General features: G+C 41.0%; 1 protein-coding gene across 1 annotated transcript; it reads left to right on the top strand.

Annotated features, from left to right (window-relative positions):
- Positions 1 to 2786: 2786 nt before the first annotated feature.
- TMEM170B (transmembrane protein 170B) lies at positions 2787 to 23415 on the top strand. The gene is made up of 3 exons (XM_075270862.1): positions 2787 to 3327; positions 13738 to 13908; positions 22500 to 23415. The coding sequence occupies exons 1-3, from the start codon at positions 3231 to 3233 to the stop codon at positions 22628 to 22630; spliced, it is 399 nt and encodes a 132-aa protein (XP_075126963.1). The 5' UTR covers positions 2787 to 3230; the 3' UTR covers positions 22631 to 23415.

Below are 23415 nucleotides of genomic sequence, written 5' to 3' on the forward strand. Positions count from 1 at the left end.
CAATTTGGATTAAAGGTGTTTTCCCATCCAGTGTGTCAGCACTGCCTGGAGCAGATCTGATAATATGCAAATGCATGTACACAGTGGACTGAGGGTTAGCTGTGTGTTTACATAAAGAGATAACAGACCTGACTTTATCAGAACCTGAGATAAGCTGTTGCAAGAGCCGTGTAATATAGTATGTGAACATAAATTCATAACAGTCGTGAAGCCATGTCATTTACCAGGATAAGTAGCCTATGTGTTAATCGAGGTTACAATCTATCTGCCAAATTTCATTCAAATCTGTTCAGCCAGATTGAATGAATGAATGAAACAACAGTTTAGGAGGCGCGTTCTAGAACACGTGGGGGATGTCGTAAGGGGCACTGACACACCTGTGGCTAACCACATTTGCGAACAACATAGTGGAGATGTATTCTCCCTTAAGTTTCAGGGTATCGAATGTGTGCAGAAGTGCATCAGAAGGGGGAACTGGGACAATGTGGTCCTACGTAGAGAGGCGCAATGGATATTCCGGTTTAACTGCGTTAAACCTAAAGGCCAGAATGACACTCTATCTTTCACCCGCTTCATTTGAAGCACATAGAGTAATCTCTACTATGGGTGGCATACTCCTATTGTCTCTGGGATCATATCTGAATAGAGGATATGTGATCGAACTAATTGTTCTATTGATTTGAATCGTTCCATAATGCTAGTTATAATTCAGTTAGTATTTATTTTATTTTAAATATGATTTTTATTGAAAAGAGAAAACAAAGAGAAATTTTACAATGTAAAAAGAAAAACAGTTACAAACATAAGAAAAACCAACAGAGGTCCAATCAGTAGAACGAAAATTACAAGGTTGGAACTTCGGATTGCAACCTAAGTGCAGGGGTGTCAAAAACATAACCAAATAAACAAAGACCAAAGGGCCAAATACACAAACGCTACTAAAACACCAATTCTACGAGAGGACAAAAAAAGAGGAAAAGAACCACAAAGCAAAACGAAGAGAGGCAGAAGCTTGGAAAGAGAGTTAAGAAGGGAACATAGCCAGAGAGGCACAGGAAAGGAATAGGGAAAAGAAAGAGTAAGAGAGACAAGATAGAAACAAAAGAGAACAAGAAAACCAAACAATATCAGAAGCATCATACCTGAGCACAATACAAAAGAAACACGGGATACAGCAAAAAAAAAAAGAAAAGAAAGAAAATGAAGCCACCTGGGATAACGGCACAGCAAATAGATAATGATCTAAGGGGTCCCCATGGGGTCAGCCTGAGGCCGAAGAGAAAGAGCTACCTTACTAGACTCCCTATACGAGATCCAAAGGGACCATTAGGCTCGAAATTTGGCGTAAGTATGGGTTTTATTGGCCAACATACGTTCCAAGGTGCATGCTAAATCAACATGGTGGAGTAATTCAGTTACGGTTAAGCAAAGAGCAGACTTCCACTAACGAGCGATCATGGTCCGAGCTGCTAGCACAATCTGCCCCAGAATGACCTGCATCTCCGAGGGAAAACTACCAGAATCTTAAAAGCATAGGGCAAGACTAGGAGAAGGACTAATATCAAAACCGGCTATGGTGGACATGAAGTGAAATACCACCGTCCAGAAGGCTCGAATCGGAGGGCAATCCCACCACAAATGCAAGAAGGAACCTACTTGGCCGCTAAGTGACCTGGCTGTGGGAACATGATTTATGAGCTAAACACATATACTGTGCAATTATATGGATAAGCCTAACAGGACCTAGCCCAAGACAGGGGCTATTTAAACCCAGAAAACTGAGCGCAATTGATATCATGCAGACTAGGTGAAGTGTGTCCCTTGCCCCACCCCCACCCCAATGGTTCGCCTCTGACATAGAGCTATTTCCACCCGGGGGTGCTCAGGCAGCGGAGACTGACTTATACACATCTCACTCCCTAGAGATCTTTAGTTGCGGTTCTGCCTTTTGTGTTTCCCCCTATTGAATTCATTCTATAAGCTTTAGCAGCTGATCGTGGGGGTAGGGAAGTATATGACACAGCTAATAGTCTGACCAGCTGCACTGCTGTAGCGAATGTCTCTCCTGCTACTTGCTCTATTTCTAGCATAAGAGGCACTTTTGGACAATACACAATTCTGGAGCTGGGGATTATATTGACTACTTTATCTGTCTGGTGGAGACATTGATTTATGTCCATGTGGAGGAAGGCTATTATACATGAAGTCTCACACACAGATGCACACAGCACTCAATGTGTTAATGAGTAAGTCTGAGTGACTGGACTCTATCCTGCCCTCTCTCCAGATAGGCGAATGTCACAATTAGGTCTCACACAATATAGGAGCCTTCCTACTTCATTTTAGAGGGATCTGGTTCTTTTATTGATACTAATAAAAGTTACGTTTCAGGTTTATTATTTTTTTGTCGGGGTTACCCTACTTTTTCAACTATTGATTCTGGTACTACCACACCCAGTGTACAATATTCACAGGATGATCACCCTGAATTTAACCTTACAAAGTACCAGTCCACATTTCCATAACGCCAATACTTTGCAGAGCACTATACTGATCTGTAGCCACAATATACACATTAGGCAGTGAGAAGGTTGTTGTGAGCTTAGTGCATATCCATATAGAGGTGAAGAAAGGAGGGCTGTATCCTCTCTGGAGCTGCCCAGTCAATGTTCCTTCATCCAGTGGCAGAGGTCGCTGTATAGCAGGCACATTCACCCTCACCAGAGTGGTAGGAGCAGCCAGCAGCACAGCGATGCCTCCTCCACTGTGTAGTGCTGCATCCCAGCCACGCAGTCTCCTCCTCCAGGATGATGATGGTGACTGGGGTGATGATGATGATGAGGGGGAGGAGGAGACATCTGATGGGGATGATGGTGCTGGAGGATGCAGCTTGGCTGCTCGGCTCCGTGCAGTGCACACACAGCAGTACAGGGTTTGTGGCAGCTCATTGCCCACAACGGTAGCACCTCACTGGCTGCCAAAAAGAGCTAGTCGAGCCAGGCTAGGGAGCGCCTGGCAGCAGCAGCCCTCTTCCTCAATGTCTCCCCTGCGAGGCTGCTTCTCCTCCTCGGTCCAGCTGTGCCCTCCGCTCATCCCCAGGCCATCGCTGCTTGGCCTCTTGCTGCTTGAGCTCCTTGTGCTGCTTCTGGAGGAGGAGGAGCAGCTGCCTGGGAGCCCCGGGACCCACACGTCTCCCTCTTCCCCCAGCACCTTGCCGGCTGAGGAGCACAATGAAGGCGGAGAAGGAGGACCTGTCAATGATCAACCTGTCGGTGCAGCAAGTGCTGAGCCTGTGGGCACACGGGACGGTGCTGAGGACCCTGACCGGTGAGTGGTCCATGTACCGGGCCTCGTCTGTGACAACTACTGTCACCCCATAAGCAGCCCACGTCATCCATTGTCACTTCACCCATACATTTACCCAGGCCTCTCCATTATACAAAGCAATGAGACTCCATAGCTCCAATTGTCCCATATGAATGATGTCCAAGTCACAGGCCAGGATAAGTGAAGACATGGCTTCTTGGACATATAAATGTAGACTTGAGGTAACTCCAGGAGCCTGTGGGATTCTTATGTGGATAGACATACAATACATTTAACAGGGCCCTCCCTGTCCGGGGACACTTGTAATACTGGTGTCTTATGATGACACTAAAGCTATCCCCTGGATAGTGGAGTCTCCATTTCACCAGCCAAAAAATAGACACCCCTTGGAATTTGGAATTGTCCGCAGCACTGGCATTGACTGTTGGTATTTAGGACCAACAAGGTCCCTTTATCTTTACTAACAGGCTCAGTGCATACAAAGTAGGCCTCTTATTAACTAACCTTACTAGATTGAGCAGCTTGAGCGGTCAGTATTCAGATATTGTAAGCAATAAAGGGGTTTCCAGGATTTGATACATTTTTCATATTGATGAGCCATCTTTAGGATAAGTCTTCAGATTGATGGATATCCAGCACGCAGCAGTCCCACCTTTGGTGGCAGAACTATATAATGTAGTGTTCTGCTAACAGCTCAGCCGCTCACTTTAGTTTTGTAATGCTGGAGAGTTCCAGGAACAGCTGATCGGCGGGGTGACAGGCGACCGACCCAACAATGATTTGATATTTAAGACCTAGCCTAAGGAAATCCCATAAAGCTGTGAAGAAGATTAATGTTAGATGAACCCACCAAATTTCCTTGAGATCAGCTAATGTGTTTGCGGGGAACCTGTCTCCAGAAGGCAGGCATTAGGGATACTAAGTATTGCACATCTTGGATTTCACTATTTGTTTGTCTTCAAAATAGGCAGCTGCTGGAGTATCTTCTTACTTATGTCCCGCTTCCTATTGAAATAAGCAAGAATGTTGGGTCTATGATCATGGGGAAGTCATAGTGATTGCAGACCTCAGCTTATAGTAAAGGTGATCATAGACCTCAGGCAAGCATGCAAATGAGAAGAAGAAAGGCCACTGCCAGAATCTCAGGTGATGGGTTATCTTCCCTAAGAACAAAGTATCAGACATGTTGAAATAAAGAAAGACACCCTCAGAGACATCAGCAAAGGGGAACATGACTTTGGGATGGGGGAACCAATAACTCCTGCAGTTTCTTCTTCGTGCAGTAGTTGTGTAGATTTATACAGACTGGTTCAGCTTTAAGAGTATATGTGAGTATACTCAGCTTTAGGAGTATATAGTGCTTAGTGCGTTACTGTAATGAGGGAAGAGTTTAGGAATAGATGTCACTTCGTGTCTCATCCATCTTCATCCTCTTTCTCTCATCACAAGACCTGGATGAAGCATGTCTGCTGTATCAGGGACTATAATACTAGGGTTTATCACCTCACACAACAATGGTGTGAGTTCCCTCATGTATTTACTACAGACATTAGCTCTGCCAATACTGATCATGCTGGGGATAAGTTAAAGTTAATAATTTCTATATAATTTCTCGGGGCTGTATACAGGTCATACTGTGTATACTGGCTATACCGTATGCAGGTTATTTTTCATTGGTGGGGGGTTCTTGGAGTTGGTTGAAATTGTAAGAGGTGGGAAAACATGGTGGTTAGTTTCCCCTAGGATTAATTTATCTTCGTCTGACTGGTCTCTGGGCTCCTGCTGGGTGGCGTTCCGGGGAGTGGGTTATTATATGTGGTAAAACTGCCATTCTTGGTGTTATGGTGCCCCTGAGCCAGTGCTTGCGGCTGGGGGTAATTTGGTGTGGTGGAACAGATTGGCGGCCAAATTTTTGTAGCTCCAAGGACCTCCACCTCAACAAGAAGGGATTTGTATTGGGAAAAGTTAAGTGCTTGTGTTATTATTTCCCCTTCCTTTATATGGCGTCTAATGATCTATTTATGACCTCTGTATTACTGTCCAACACATTTAGTCAATGGATATCAGACAAAAACTGCACAGGATTATTGTATTTCTTAGTCTTCATGTGTAGCCGGTGACTTACGCTAGGTTCACACTAGCGTTCGGCAGTCCGTTCTGTGGTTTCCGTCTTCTGCATGCAGAAGACGGAAACCTGTCAGACCGGGTCCGGCCGTGAGCGGCGCTGAACGTTTTATGCTCTCTGCCGCGAAACTGTTTTTTTTTTTTTAAATTGGACACAGAGTACTGTATGTCCGACTCTGTGTCCGATTTAAAAAAAACGGTTTTGCGGCGGAGAGCATAAAACGCTCACCGCCGCTCATGGCCGGACATCTTTCAAACACATTCAAATGAATGGGTATGAAAGAGTACTGCAGGTTTCCGTCTCCTGGCTCTGTTTTGTGCAGGAAACAGAAACCTGCAGAACGGAGACCGGGCGCAGATGTGAACGAGCCCTTAGGAGCATTTACAGTCTGTATCCAGATAAGTATATGGATTACCATTAGAGATTAGAGATGAGTGAACAGTAAAATATTCGATATTCGTTTCGAATATCCCTTCAATATTCGACTATTCAAACGAATATCGACCCCTATTATAGTCTATGGGGAAAAAATGTTTGTTTCAGGGGATCCCACTCTTCGACTCGTCTGGGGGCATCTAACATGCCCAAGTCACTGTATTACGTCGGGATCCCTGTCAGCTTGCGATATGCGCGAGCTGACTTTTTCCCATAGGAATGCATTGACCAGCGTTGATTGGCCGAATGCCATACAGAGTACAGCATTGGGCCAATCAACGCTGGTTCTGCCGGAGGCTCGTCTGTGAGGAGGCGAAGTCTAAGATCGGACCAGAATGGAGACTACTGTGGACCGACCTTAGACTCCGCCTCTTCCGGCAGAACCAGCGTTGATTGGCCCAATGCTGTACTCTGTATGGCATTCGGCCAATCAACGCTGGTCAATGCATTCCTATGCCGAGATGTAGCAGTGCTGGCCGTGCGCTCAGCTCGACTACTCCGGAGATGCAGCCGAGCTGAGCACACGGCCAGCACTGCTACACTGGAGATGAATCAGAGCTGGCTGTGTGCTCAGCTTGGCTACTCCGGAGATGCAGCCAAGCTGAGCGCATGGCCAGCACTGCTACACCGGAGATCCGCTGCTACACCGGAGAACCGCTGAACCCTGCTTCACACTCAGCTCTGCTACATCAGAGATGCAGAGTAGTCGAATATTGAGTAGTCGAATATTGAGGCTCTACTCGAAACGAATATCGAATCTCGAATATTTCACTACTCGCTCATCTCTAATGAGGACTTGTAGTATATAAGGTTTCTAAAGGCTAGTGCATTCCTAATCAGTTTGGTGGCGGTCAAATCCATTTAAGGTGTCAAATGGCCTCTTCTGTGGCGGTTGAGGAGTCAGGTGGAAGTTGCAGGCAAGTTATTGTGGACTTATAGAGGAGGTTAAACCTCATGGTGGTGAACAGGCTGAGCTTTGGAAATGGCCAGCCTGAAAGATGTCATAATAGTAACGTCATCCAGGGGCGGGCACAGTGGTTAAGGGTCGTTGGTGCCCTTAAAGTGTACTGGCTCTGCTAGAATTGCCGCCCCCTTTATTTATTTCTTGCTGTCTGGCCGGGTGCTGTATGTCAGACAGCTGGAGATCACACAGTATTTGTGAATCCCAATGGTCTAGCACGTCACCTGACTCCTTCTGTGATTATTTTACTTTTGTGAGTTTAATAAAGCTGTGGCCATTTTGACACCCAAAATAAAGTGTTTTGTGCATTTATTCCAAAGTCAAAATTTACTGTAGTTTGGGTGGTTTTAGGAAGGAGTGAGGGACATCCCATATCCAAAAGTCATGCCAGATCTGTCTTACTCCTGCAGAAGGAAGAATGGAAACACCCCCATACAGATCCCAATGCCTGTCCCAATGGTTTGGTAGACATTCATCTGATAGGTACAGCCACTTTGTGGCCAGAATTAGGCTGAAAGCCCTTTAGTGACATAGGATGAATATAGGGCAATAAGCAAGGAGGTTGCTGTTTATATGTTAGGGACGTATAGTTCTTTTTCCACAGCAAGACTCGACTTGAATTCCTATGGAAGTAAATATGCAACAAATTATGCATCTAATTATACATTATTTATTTATTATTTATAATGCTTATTTTTATAACACCATCATATTCCACAGCGCTTTACAGACATTGACAGTTACTGTCCCATACAGGGCTCACAATCTATATTCCCTTTTAGTATGTCTTTGAAGTGTGGGAGGAAACCAGAGTACTCGGAGGAAACCCACGCAAACACGGGGAGAACATACAAACTCCTTGCAGATGTTGTCCTTGGCAGGATTTGAACCCAGGACTCCAGCACTGCAAGGCTGCAGTGCTAACCACAATTAGAGTTTTTACAACTCTGACTCCTACTCCACAGCCCTGGTTCCCTGGTTATCCTGTATGTGTAGGTATACAAACTCATGGGATTATGGGACATAGCGAGAGGTTGCAATAACGGTTGTAAAAGTATTTTTATGCAATTAAAAAGGTCTCATACATATTAATATACAGGAGACTTTTCCCTTATTTCAGTGCCTAAGCTGCGCCCCCTCCCCTTTTAGCAGGCCTTAATAATTATACAATGATTCTCCCATAGACTGTAATACAGTTGTATTGCAGTCTATGTGAAAAGGAATCTATTGATCACAGGTTCATGCTTATGTTCAGGATCAATAGTATTGGCCCGTACAAGCCATATTCAAGTGAATGGAATGCAGCTGCAGTTCAGTTGCCACCTCTACATTGAATCTGTATAGTGTACACTGTAATGGTGGCGACTGGAACTGCAATTCTGCTCCCATTCATTCGAATAGGAGCAGGGCTTCTTCTGGCCGTATGAGAAGTATATGACTTCCGGCACCAGAATCAGCTGATTGGAAGGGGGTCTAGGTGTTGGACCCCCACCGATCTGATACTGATGATCTATCCTGTAGATAGGTCATCAGTATCTATTATTTTCTGGTCCTGACCACCTCTATAACAAATCATCACATTTAGCCAATGAGATTGATAGACAGAAAAACTTTGAAAAAAAGGGATGATTTGACAGATGTGAAAACAGATTGACAAGGGACATCACATCATCATCATTATCATGTCCTGTCTGTCATTAACACAAACATCAGATGTCCACTAAAAGTGTACATGTGAATAAGGCCTAACTGAAGAAAGATATCACCCTGAACACGTTACTTCAAGCTTTGCAGAATGACGTTCAATGTAAGGAGGAAGCACACTTCAAATTTAGTCATTGGTTTAGGGAACTTATCTGAGAAGAGGAAGAATATTTTTCTTCAGCATTTAGGCAGAAATAACAGGTGACTCATGCTGTATCATACATTTTTCAGCATATGTTTTAGTTTTATAATAGACTGGATGTCTAGACTCTTGTTATCAACCGAGACTAAAACTACTTATTCGGATACTTATCAAAATAAATCTCTATAAAGCAAGCTACTTACATTACAGTGAGCCCCCTCCAACCACAGCTATTTTGCATTTTTGTTTTTTATTCCCTGCTAAAATCTAGAACTTTTCCTTTTTTCCCTTTGCATAACTGTAGGAGGGTTTATTTTTGCAGGGCAAAATATACTTTGTAATGGCATCATTAATATTCCATAGAATATGATGGTAGAAAAATTCTGAATGGGGTGGAGCTGAATAAAACCACAATTGCATCATTTTTAAGGGCTTTGTTTTGATACTTTTCATTGTGCACTATGACATTTTGCCTTTATTCTGCACAATTACAGCTATAACAAATGTATACAGTTTTTTTATGTTTTAATATGGGAGGGTCACTTGAAACAGTAATATCTCAGACATTATAAAACATAGAATCTTCATTTTGGTGTCATATAAAAGAGGAGAAAAACACAGTTGGGATTTGGATATCTATATGCAGCTATACATATTCACATCCCACCTGTGTTTTCAACCAGTGATATATCTGGAAATGATACAGAACACACTATAGAGTTTTATTGTGTAGATATGATCAGTGACAGGAAGGCAAATAAGTGAAGAAACAGGCACTTATCTTATATAAAGTATATTACAAAGTTTGTTTGTAATAAACCCTGGATTTATGGCAAAAAAAGGAAATGTTTAGTTCCACTTTAATTCGTCTTTTGTTTTTTACATTTTTTAAAATCTTTTTAAAGAGGACCTTTCACTGATTTGGGCACAGGCAGTTCTATATACTGCTGGAAAGCCGGCAGTGCGCTGAATTCCTCCCCGCTCCCACCCACTGTACAGCGCGATAGGCGCTGCTGTGGAGAAGAACGTTCCTGACGGACATAAGACTGAAGGTACATGTGTATTAGACAAGCTATGACTAAGGGGTAGAACATCCTGAAACGCATAGGCCAGCAGGGTTTTTTCCTTTTTTAAACCACTTTTGTATGTTTTCTTACTGCCACTTCTTTGATTTTGTAACTTCATTTTAAGATGTTTAATTAAAAGTTAAATTTTACGGACATCGGATGCAGTGCGGACTTTTTCACCGTTTTTTCTAGAGGAGTAAATTAACCAATATACCAAGACATTCTTGATAAAAATCAAGTCAACTACCAGAATGATGAATATGAAAAAAGGGTGGACATTTCAGCAAGACAATGATCCCAAACACACAGTCAAGGAAACGCTCAATTGCTTTGGGGTCCATTCACATGGAGGAAAATGGTGCTTCTTTTGGCGCTGAATTTTCAGCGCTTAAAAAAAAGCCTCCCATTGATTTCAATGGGTTCTGCTACCTATTTTTTCCACTAGAGGAATTTTCCGCTAGACGAAATTCCGCTAGTGAAAAAAAAAGTTAAGGCACCCAATGAAGTCAATGTGAGGCTTTTTTTTCAGCGCTCAAAATTTAGCGCCAAATAAAGCGCCATTTTCCTCCTTGTGAATGAACCTCAAGAGATCATTCACACGGGGGGCGGTGGGGACGGTCAAAACCCGCCTGCCACGATCGTCGCAGTCGCGGCGTCACCCTCCTGAGTCGTCTCAAATGAATGGGCTGATTCCGGAGGTTGCTGCTGCCAGGCGGAAGCCGCGGCTCACTGAATCCACCTGAAGAAAGGGCAGCTCACTTCTTTTTTCAGCTAGCGGCAACATGACGCTAGCGGAAAAAAGAACGCTAGTGGTCTCCATAGACCACCATTGTATGGAGGCGGATTTTGAGGCGAAATCCACTGTCAAAATGCGCCTCCTTGCCCACGTGTGAACTAGCCCTTAGGAGAAAATAAAGCTGCTAGAATGGCCCAGCCAAACATCTGACCTGAATCTAATAGAAAATCCATGGAAGGAACTAAAGCTCAGAGTTCATAGAAGGAGCCCACTGAACCTTCAGGATTTCAAGGGTGTTTGTGTGGAAGAATGGGCCAAAATCCCACCTGAGCAATGTATGCCACTAAATTCTCCATACAGGAGGTGTCTGGAAACTAATCACCATCAAAGGCTTTTGTAGAAAGTATTAAATACATTTTATTAAGCATGTTCAATACTTTTCCTCCCATTATTACACATAACTTAATTTATGGACATCTATGGTGTGATTTCTTTGCCTGTTCAGATTGGATGGGCTGTTACCAACTTCAGGAGAGAATTTCATGTCAATACCCTCTTTACAAATATATTTACTTAGAACATTGGTGACGTGTTCAATACTTATTTTACTATCTGTCTATGGCCAAATTGTTAGAACCCTTCCATTAAAGAAAGAAAAACACACAATGGTCACTGAAATAATTGAAAACTAACAAAAGTATTAACGCATTTAAATTTACTGAAAATCAGAGATATAGTCACTGTGCTGTTTGGTATCATGGTATGTACCGCACTCAACATAGACCAAAGAGAGCTAAAGAGAGAATTGTCTCAGGACATTAGAGAGAAAAGTGTAGACAAACATGTTAAAGGCAAAGGCTATAAGATCTTCAAACATCTTGATGCTACGACGGTTACAAATAGTATTCAGAAATTTAACGTCTACAAGACTGTGGCCAACCTTTCTGGATGTGGATGCCTTAGGAAAATTTCTGAAGAATTGAAGAGACATATAAAACAGATGGTAACCAAAAAGTTCAGATCAACTTCCGAAGAGATCAGAGTTGATTAGTGCTGGATTGCACCATCCATCGCTGTTTCTGCATAAGTGGACTTACTGGAAGAAGACCGAGGAGGAAACCATATCATGTCATGTCAGCAAGTCACATCAGTTCTATGTTCACAGATGTAAACATGAAGCATACAAAGAAAATCATACCTATTGTGAGACATGGAGTAAGCTCAGTTATGTTTTGGAGCTGCTTTGCTGCATCTGGCATAGGGTTTCTTGAATCTGAAATGTATACTAAATTCTCAAAGAGTATCAAGGCATTCAGGAGCTAAATGTGCTAGCATTGTCTGAAAGCTTGGTCTCAGACGCAGGTCATGGGTCCTTCAACAGATAATGACATAAAACACACAGATAAAAACACCCAATAAGAGTGAAGCGTTGAACTATTGCGAAGTAGCCTTCTATGAGCCCTTATCCTAAATCCTATTAAACATCTGATAAATGAGCTGAAACATGCCATCTGGAAAAGGAACCCTTCAAACCCGAGACAACTGGAGCAGTTTGCTCACGAGTGGTTGCCGACAATACCCATGGACAGGGGCCGAAGTTTCACTGAAAGTTATAGAAATGACTTGACTGCAGTGACTTCCTCAAAAGGTTGTGCAACAAAATATTATGTTAAGGGAACCATCGTTTTTGTCATAAGCAATGTCTGATTTTCATTAGATGATTTTCAGTGAACTTAAATATATGAATATTTTTGTCAGTTTCAAGTTATTTTAATAGCCATTGTAGGTTTTTCTTTCCTTAGAGGAAGGGTACCAAAAATTTTGTCCATGTATGTGTATAACAGGTTACTTTTGTAAAGGAAGAATTCTACTTATTGAAAGCAATTTTAATAACTTTCAGTTTTACACTAGTTGACAGTACATTTCCTGTGCAAATCATGGGTATTGATCCTTCTGATGAGTACTGATGAGTATTGTATTTATCCTTTTTCATGTATGTGCAATAATCTTAGTGCTACATAAAGCCAGCCATAAAAGAGATGCTTATGTTTGACTGGTTCCATAGCTCCTAACAGAGAGAGTCACCCCATCTATCAGATATTTATGGCACCATGTGGATATGTCATAAATGTCTAAACGAGAAAACATTTTAGTACAGAATTCCAGGACTGGAACAAAAATAACATCAAGGGTATAACCAAAGGAACAAATTCACTCTATTTTCTTTTGTCTTTAAGTGTATGATCTGCATTTCTGTTTAAGGCAACATGTGCACAACCGGGCCATGATCAACCGGCATGGATGGTACACAGATTTCATCCACGTGCCACCAGTGAACCATACTTGCTTTCGTCGGCCAGTGAGCACAGTCCACGAAATGGACAGGAATAAGACCTGTCTTGAGTTTTGCTCACTGCTCCATACACCAGACTGTGAAAATACATGGTTGTGTGCAAGAACGCATAGAAATTAATGGGCTAGTGTGCTAGCCGTGAAAAACACAGTCGTATACATGAGGCCTAAAGTAGTGGGTAAAGCAAGAAGAGCATTCCATTGTGTGATATATTATATGCAGTAACTTCAATACTGGACAGAGGATATAGCATAGTTATCATTAAGTTTGGTTTTTGTTCCTCAAAAATTCAGACAAAGAAGTATATTCGTTCTTATTTTTATCTCAACCATTTCATTTGTCCTTGAGGTGCTAAAGGTCTGAATTATACTCAGGTAGAAGATTTTTGGGCCTCTCCTGCAGATGTTGTACATGTTTTATATTCTTTCTTTTGGTTTTTTACTTTCTAGAATCAAGGAACAGCAAGTCTTTTTATCTCTTATCACTGGAAGTCAGTAGAAAATGACACTGATACAGAATTTCCATTAACCTGCTCGGGAAACGGAAAAAGGCTCATTGTTAACATTTGCAAAGTTTCTTCATGCACATCAGTTTGTTCTATGCAGTTTTATTTCACTGTACCATGTGATCTCTGTATTCTCACCTACATGCCATGACAAATAGGCGTAGAGTAGGCAGAAGTTACTGACTCATGAAGATGAGTCGCTTGCATGAAATAATACTTCTCTCCTATTGTACCTTTTCCATGATATTGTGGCTACAGTATAGTTAATGATGGTAGATGATACTAATTCTGGCCCCAAATTCTTCCTCCCAGTTAAATTGGACATCTTTTAGAAAAAGACATCATGAAACTCTTGCTTATTTACTTCTTACTTTTCTTTCAGAGATGTGGTACTGGGTTTTCCTGTGGGCCCTCTTCTCTTCTCTCTTTGTCCATGGAGCAGCAGGAGTTCTGATGTTTGTCATGCTACAGAGGCACAAACAGGGGAGGCTGATATGTGTGGTCTTGGTCAGCATTGGCTTCCTGGTTTCTGTCACCGGAGCAATGATAACTAGTAAGTCTTATATTGTAGACATTGTACTATACAGATTACATATTAGAGATTGGTGAAGGAAGAAATACTAAACCATATTTTGTATCATAGTCTCTTACCAATGTGGTTCTTTGACCTAGGTATAAGCATAACAAATCTGTGTGTTCAGTTGTTCATTTGAAAAGTCCTTTATGCCCCATGGCCACACAACCAAGTGTGTTATCCTACATGGGACCAAGATTGCAGTGGAATGCACTCAGATGAAACTCGGATTGACATCCGACAGCTCATTCCATGGTGTATTTACCTCTATGGGGGCTTCTGGTGTGTTCTCTTGAGAAGACACCTGCTCAATGTTCATTGGAATGTGTGCATTAAACCTTACACTTAGGTCACCCTAACAGATCAAGCCAGTTATCAGGAACTAGAATTTATAGGATTGCTGATGCCCCATTTAAATGTCTTCTCCATTCAGTTGACAGTTGAGCAGATTCTCATTTTTCAGCTGATTCTATTTTACATGCTGCATAGAAGATGCAAAATTATCATCAGCACATTGCCCTATGTTAATAGGGATGCACTTTTCATCTATATGTAGAAAACACTGATGCACTTTATATACAATTGTTGACATCGACTGTGATCAGGTATAATCTAGGGGGGGGGGGGAAATCCTGCAAAAAGGTTTTAATAAAACTTCAGTTTAAATGAAAATGGATCTCCAAAGCTGAATAATAGAGGCATATATGGAAACTGTAGAATTACCTCTACAAGGTACTGTGATTAGGTTTATAACACATTTTTGCTGAAAGGCTCCCATTAATCTTCTGCTGGGCTGCTCCATCTTCGGCCATAGATAGGCAAAGGGATGAAGCTTTATGAGTCTTTTGTCCTACTACTCACAGGGAACCATAGGGAAGTTTCTGTATCAGCTGCTTGGATTGCAAAGAGTCACATGAGGCAGATTTCCTGGCACACACCAAGGAGATTTCTTAATATATATATTGCCTGTGTAATATATTTTGCCTGTGACATGAGGCAAAAAGGAACCGAGAAAGAAGGTTAACCCCTTCTCGACATCCACCATAGTAGAGACGTCGGGTCTTTAAATATGGCTGCCGTACAGGAGCTGAGTGGCCACTATAACCTCTGTTTCTCTCCTGTATCATACACATTGTGAGAATTAACTCCACAAAAATGAGATCCGTGGGGGTGGCAAAACATTATCATGACAGCTGGGAGCCTGTTGAGGAGAGCCTGCTAGGCAGTCAGTAATAGGACTACAGTGATTTTGCAACGCATTGCAATACATTAGCATTGCAGTGTATTGTATTTGTGATTAGACATCCTGGGGTCTTAGCCCTTGAGGGTTGAAAAATAAAAGTAGAAAATGTTTTAAAAAGTTAAAAAAATTAATTAAATAAAACTTAAAATTACCACCCTTTCACTAAAACACATATAAAAATAAATATACAAAGAAAAACAAACACACTAAGTATCCCCAAGTCTGAAAATGCCTGAATTACAAACATATAAAAATATTGCTCCGATATAGTGAACGCACACAAAAAAATTCAAAATAGCTGAACCATTTTTTCACCATTTTGCTTTTATTTGAAAAGCGATTAAAGCATCAAATAAAAATTACATCTGGCCCCACAAAAAAGACTCCTTATACATCCCCACAAAAAAGACTGTACATTTGGTATTGCCGTAATTCTGCTTACCTGCAGAATATAAGTAACGTGTCATTTAGGCTGCACAGTGAACTGCGAAAAAATAAAACCCATGAGAATGTGGCATAAATGCAGTTTTTCTCTAATTTCATCCCATTCAGTTTTTTTTGTGTTCCAATCTAATGGAATATTAAATGGTAGTTTGTCCCACAAAAATTAGCCATTATGCTGTTCATACTAGTGCTTTGAATTTCATTATGATGGATGACAGATCTCTTTGACTTATAATGGGTCTGTCAAGTTTCCATCAGCTTTCTATGTATTTTAAAAAATTTTTTACAGGAAAGAATAGCACAGCAGACCATGCTATTCTGTTTGTCAAAAAGCATTGGAAACCTGATGGATTGAACCCTAACGGCAACTGGATCATAACCTTTATAACACCCTTCATACAACCACACTAATTACTTCTAAAACAATAAAATGCTTTGAGTAATATAAAAATATATAGCTGTACATGTAAGTCTGTCAATAACATTACAAGGTCCTACAGGATTCTTAGATAGGTTAACATCTATTTGGAACCACATCTACTGAGGAAAATAGATGTCATTTTTATAGAGTAAGAAGAATAATGAGCCTCTGCTTTTAACATATATATATATATATATATATATATATATATATATATATATATATATATATAACCCTTTCCCAGTCATTGATGTACATGCACGTCAGGTCAGGTGCATGGACCAAAACAATGGATTGGTGTATCACTAAAACAGCGGTAACACACAGAGTCCGATGGACTCCATTGACTACAATGGGACCTATTAGGCATCCATCATTAAATGAAACTGGCGGCAATAGAAGTCCTCTGTGTAGGACTTTTTCCTCCACCGAATTTCAGAGGACACTGCAAAGGAATCTCCAATGGAGATGTGAAAGTTGCCTTAGCTAATAAGCTTCACAGGATAATTTATAAGTGTCTGATAACTAGAACAGGAGTCTCAGAATGCCCAGTGTGAATGAAGCAGAGTAGCAGTGTCCCAAACCCACAATATAATGCTCTTATCAGTGCCCCCCCCAGTATCTCCTCACATAATCTCTTCTCCCCATCACTCTTCCCATCTTCTCTTCTCCCCATTGCTCCCCAACAGTATATATATAGATATACTCCTTAGTGCACCCTCCATAATATATATAATGGTCACTCCATCAGCATAGTTGTAACATAAAAATAGATTTAAAAAAATAAAAAAAGATAGCAGCTGGCCTCCACAAACCAGCTGAGGAGCAACTCAAAATTTATGCTAGAATGTGCAGTAGGGAAAATGATAAAAATGTAAAAGGCATGCAAGGGACAGAAATAGTGTTGTTACTCCTATAATAAATATGACAGTTTATCCTGAAATATTAGGTACATTTTAATATGCAAAATTACATTATATCACTTTATGCTTTAAGAAAAAGCTTACTGTGTTTCTGTAAAATTGTTCTTGAAATTGTGTAATGAAATTGTAAACATCACTGACAATAGTTAAGTTATTACAATTTGTGTACTGTACCATTGAATATGTTGACATTAAAGTTTTGTCTTAGGGGGCGTTCATACTACCGTCATTCTCCGACAGGTAGTGTCCGCTCCTAGTGTCCGTTCAAAATCTCGCACGAACATTAGGAGCGGACACTAGCTGTGTCCGTGACACTTTTCATTCATTTAAATGGCGATCGGGTGCGTTCTTTTGCACTCCGTGCCTTCCTTAGCTGTCCGTTTGTAAAGATGTCCGACTTTTCAAATGGACAGCAAAACCCGACATGTAGGTTTTTGCTGTCCGCTTGAAAAGTCGGACATCTTTACAAACGGACAGCTAAGGACAGGCACGGAGTGCAAAAGAACACACCCGATCGCCATTTAAGTGAATGAAAAGTGTCACGGACACAGCTAGTGTCCGCTCCTAATGTTCGTGCGAGATTTTGAATGGACACTAGGAGCGGACACTACCTGTATGAACGCCCCCTTAGCATCCTTTCTTAGACCTTGCATTGCGCTGTTAGGCTACGTTCACATCTGCACCAGGGTGTGCGCTGCTGATGCACTAGGCATCGGACGTACAGCCCTCACAATGTAATACAGATCCGGCATCCACTGTAATAGAGAGGCAGATGCCAGGGAGTGTAGATGCCGGCACAGGTGAAGCCAGCAGCGGCAGGACCGATGCTGCTATTCCGCTCCTCCGCCCCCCCTCCCCTCCGGAATAGCAGCATCGCTCCTGCCGCTGCTGGCTGCACCTGTGCCGGCATCTACACTCCCCGGCATCCGCCTCTCTATTACAGCGGATGCTGGGTCTGTATTGGTGGCCCCTTTTCCCCCCCAAAGTGTAAACTACCCCGTCCAGGCTCGCTCCTGTGCACTTAGCCCCTCCTCCCTCCCCCCTCAGAGCAGCAGATACATCACTTGACTTATGACCAGATAAGTCAAGGGATGTGTCAACAGAGAAATGAATAAAGTAATATAGTGGACAAACAAAGCAGTTTTGCTGAAGCAATGTATTTAGGAAAAGTCTTACATTCACATTAACAAGCAGTATAGATAGGATCCTTGTGATGGGACAACCCCTTTAGAGTAAAAATGTTTTACATACATCCTTGGCAGTAAAAGGTTAATGGAAATGTATGCAATGTTGTCACTGACATCAGTCCACACCACATTTAATCAAAAGAAAATAAAACCCATTAAAGTAACATTAATAGTGTTCTTTTTCATCATGAGTTGAAAAGCTTTTCACGGGAGGAAAGTATACTAAATTATGTTTGGACATTTTCACACCAGTGATCGTAACACAATATATCATCTGGATAGCAGATTTCTATAGTAAACTCTCACCAGCCACGTTGATGTGTCACATGGCAGCTTTTCACATGCAAGTAAGTCATGTGTGAAAGAATGAAAGCGATTATTACCCACAATACATTATCTGCACTCTAGTCCCCTGCTGTATCCATTGACTAGGTCCCTGCTAGTCTCTACTTCTTAGTCCTGTCTAGACACACAGTAAATACCTTATTCAGTCAGTGTTTTAGTTAATGATTAGAGATGAGCGAGTACTGTTCGGATCAGCTGATCCGAACAGCACGCTCCATAGAAATGAATGGATGCACCTGGTACTTCCGCTTTGACGGCAGCCGGCCGCTTAACCCCCGCGTGCCGTCTACGTCCATTCATTTCTATGTGAGCGTGTTGTTCGGATCGGCTGACTCGCTCATCTCTATTAATGATACGTTATAATATGCGTATCAAAATAGGACCAGGAAGCTTTAAAATATCCAATACATTTTGTCCCACTTCACAATTGTGTCCCGCTTGTTGTTGATTCTTTGTCAAAAAATTTTTATTTTATATCTTTATGTTTGAAGCCTGAAATGTTGCAAAAGGTTAAAAAGTTCAAGGGGGGCGAATACTTTCACAAGGCACTGTGTATATATATTGCAAAAAATTAAAACAACATAAAGATAAAGCCTTACGTGTTACTGAACAAAGACGCAAAAAATTATTTGAACAACCTGAGCAAACCATACGCAAAATAATGGTGTATGCACCCTTATAGTGATTTAGCCACATGATTTGTATCTGAAAGAATTTAAAAAAATCTCGATTCTCACGTTTCAGCAGGATATAGAAAGTTGAAAATAATTACTAACCACTTAGTCATTGCCATTTTACTTGCGCAAAGCACGTGTATCAATTTTCAGGTCTTTTTACCTGCGCGATTTTGTGCAAAAAGAAAGAATCTATGGACACCAACAACCAACAACATCATATAATTTGTGAACAGATTACACGTACAAAAGTGGGTGTCATTTACGTCTCATACTAGGTTCAGGTTTCCATCCTTTGGGTCTGCTTGGGGACCCGAAAGACAGAAACCCTATCACAGACAGAAATGGGTTACACGCAGAAACCCGCGGACCCCATAGACTATAATAAAGTCTGCCCAGTTTTCCTTGCAGGACTTTTCCCAATTTTAAGTGGAATCTGGGACAAAGAGGCTCAATCAATAGTATAAACCTAGTTTTACATTGCACTTGAAATTTATATTACGTGGACAAAACATTAGAAGTTACAGTGAGGATCCATGAACATATCTCTATATAGAATAGAAATCATAGAAAATGATTTACAACTAGATGCTGAAGCTAAAAGGTAACTCAATAAATCAATACACAATATACACCAAGATATACCACCGCCCTTTTCCTTTTTTCCCCCTTTCTTTTGTTTTTCTGGTTACATAGGCAGTTATTACAATGGGATTGTACAGTATTTGTTAAAGAATACCATATTGGTGGTGGCATACCAAGCACGCTCCAGTTATTACCACTTTACACAGTGATCATGTATATTCAGTATACTGAAATACATGAAAAAGCTCAGTGAGGATATATACTTGTTTGATGCTCAGATGTATACTGCATATTTTCATAAGAAGCCAATTAAGATTTTGTTGGAACACAGGAGATCATAAAGGTAACTCGTGAACAAAGGCAGAACATGTAAACTTTCTACAGCTGTTGCCTTGTTCCCGTGTCCACAGTGCCAAGACAGAGCTTAGCATTCATTGAGCCAGTTATTTAAAAAAAATGTCCAACATGGCCAATCTCTTAAATATTGGATCTCACAGCAAGTAGCATGTCCTAATAGTTAACATGGTGAGGGGTTATACAGAACAAGTATCCTTTTTAATAACACAACTGTGTCTTATTTTTAACACCTTAATTTTATGGGCAAAATCTACAACGCATTGCCAGAAGGAGTCTGCCAGTAATCGTAGCTAAGCCACAATGAGGGATTGGAAAGATTGGATAAATTGGTTGCAAGGTTCTGTACTTTATTCCTTTCTCAGGGGAAATGAATCATATTTCTATAATCCTCTGTTTTCATTTGAGCATTTAATATTACATTCGCAGTTGGTGGATTGTACTTATAAAGCTCTGGAAAGAAGTGTTTTTTTTAACTTCTGTACAGCTGAATTCTTAAACTTGGTGACTCACGCATTAACTAAAAAAAATCCCCTTTTCTAAAAATAAGCAGATTTCAGCAACACTGATTTTCTGAAATGTCTTCTGACCTTTAGGAAGAGTGAAATATCTCAATTCACACAAAAACTGTGAAGGATGAATGACTGCAGAATAGATTTACAGACAGGGCCTGTTTTAGGCAAAATGGAGCCCTGGGCAAGTTTTCGAGTGGGGCCCTAAATTCTAAGATACTGTACCAACGTCACAATTCGGTATCTGAATACACATATAATCACTTTAAACTATATTTTAATTATATCAAAGAAATTCACTGTAATATAAACCAAACATTATTTAATAGAACTTTAAATTCTGCATCCTAATGGCTGGATTCACATAGATGCATAAAAAAAAAAACACGGTGTCTATGCCACATGGGGCCCCAGCCGGTTGACATCTGCATTTGGGTTTCCATTCGGGAAGTCCGCTTGGGAACCCTATGAACAGAAACCTATATGCATTAAAAAGTAGTTACCGAAGGAAACCACATGAACCCTATGGCTATAATGGGGTCCGTGTGCTTTCCACTTGGTTTCCCTGGTAACTGCTTTTTAATCCGGATTAGGTTTCCGTTAGGGGTGTCCCCAAGCGGACTTCCCGAACGGAAATCCGAACGCAGATGTTAATTGGGTCTTAAATGGGTTTTTGTTACATCAAGAGTAGGCAACCTAATTATAATAGTGATGACACCTACACTAAAGCCATACCACATACTGTAACATAGGCGTGCTGTCATAATGTGCTCCCGGAGACATACGTTTACCGCTATTTGCCTGGATACATGCGTTTTCCATTAGAAGCAATGTAGTACATGTGTAACCTACAATTAGAGATAAATGTATGTGACTGAGGGCAGAGTCAGTAGGATAGTGACACATGATGTACCTGGATGCTGCATCCAGTCCCTGGTCACTGGTACTTTCACTTTTTTGCAAGTGAAAAGCGGTTTAATTTTAGCCACTTTTAATTCCTGACTGTGCGACAATAGTAAAACCACAGCTAGGAATTAATGAGTGTCACACTTACCCCAAACTGACAGCACTGGTGAAAGGGGACTGGATTTAGCTGTAGCCGCATCTGGGCACACAGTGTCACCACCTGAAAAGAAACATCCTCAGGGTAAGTTCACTTTTTGGACTGGAATCTGAGGCAGAAGCTGTGGATGGCTAGGTATGAGTGAAGTGAATGGGGGAAGTAATAGTGACAATCCGTTTCCGGAAATGGGGAATTTAATTGTCACCGCATTATCAGTAAATGTCCCTGGAGGGTCACATGACCGTCCCAGGGATATGGGTAAATATACATTATTTATTATTATTTAGAAAGTAAGAGGGGGAGGGTATTTAGATTAGTGTAAGGATTTCAAAATATCCTGGACAACCCCTTTAAGTAAGTGAAAAACAAGCATTTTCATTAATATTACCCTTATATAGAGATGATGTATCTAACTGGGCCATACAAAGATTATCACTATTGCCCCACCATTGAGGCTTACAGTCTAAAAGTCAAGAATTAATTTATGTCTTTGGAGTGCATTTAAAAAAAAACATGGAAACACTAGGAGAAGATGCAAAGTTCATGAAGACATTCCCTTCGCCAAGTTTGAACCCAGAACCCCATTATGATGTAAAAAGGCCATGTAAAAAAGAAAAAAAAAAAAAAACTTTGAAGGAATTAGACAGGCTCCTTTAATAATGCTGCGGTATTAATGATAGGAAATAGAGACCTGATATTTGACATGTAGTGGTGTCTCTTCTTTCATTGGTTCCTCCAGGTGGGTGAGTATAGATAGAGTTTTCTAGAACCATCTGCCCTCATATTGATTGATAATATGTATTCCTTCCTTTGTTACAGGTGCAGCAGTCGCAGGCATTTATCAAGTTGCAGGAAAGAACATGGCACCCCTACAAGCTTTGGTATTTGGAGTCGGGCAGACAGTGCTGACTGTAATCATTTCCTTCTCACGTGTTCTTGCCACACTATGAAACATTAACAGTGGAAGTATGTGGAGGAATGGTTCAAGGAAAGTAAATGCACATGTTTTATTATGTACATAATGTTGTAGTGGAGACCACTACCCATTGTGTAATAATGAATTTCGATATTTTGAAGAGTGACTCTCAGCAGAACTTCACATTGAAAGGGAAGATCATCTCTTCAGAACAAGTGGCTTCCGATTGCTAAGCTGTTGCACTAATAAATTGTCTAGCACCTCATGTGCCTCAGTCACAGGCAAGGAGCAGTACATTTTCTACACCTTGCAGAACTGATCTGGTCATCTAGTCCTCTAGTGATGTGAGCATGGCAGTGGTGTACAGTGTTGTTCTCCTGAAGATTTCACGATATCATGAGAGAGGAAATTTTTGATTAGGATACCAAATATTTACAGAATCTTTTTGGGGGGTAATCTGATCATCAGATGCACGCTAAAGGAGGGTCTTCTGAGATCTGGACACTAACATTGGAGGCTCCAGATTACTGTACCACTGCTGTGGTTAAAAGGCAATGAATGGTGAAAGGCTTATATGTGCCAAATTGTTTTTCTATGTCTTTTTTTATGATTTTAGTCTTAGATGGTGACATGCTGATTATTGATGACATGATCATTTTGACAGTGATAAATATTTAGCAGTGTTTCACATCTTCTTATGAACCTTGAAACTTGTCTACTGACCAATAAGTAAAAACATGCCATGACTTCATTTATAATGAATGATATAATGATATCAGTTGTTTTTATTTCTTTATATATTACATCTTGGTGACTAGA

This window comes from Leptodactylus fuscus, chromosome 4 (assembly GCF_031893055.1).
Source record: "Leptodactylus fuscus isolate aLepFus1 chromosome 4, aLepFus1.hap2, whole genome shotgun sequence".
In the NCBI taxonomy this organism is placed as follows: domain Eukaryota; kingdom Metazoa; phylum Chordata; class Amphibia; order Anura; family Leptodactylidae; genus Leptodactylus; species Leptodactylus fuscus.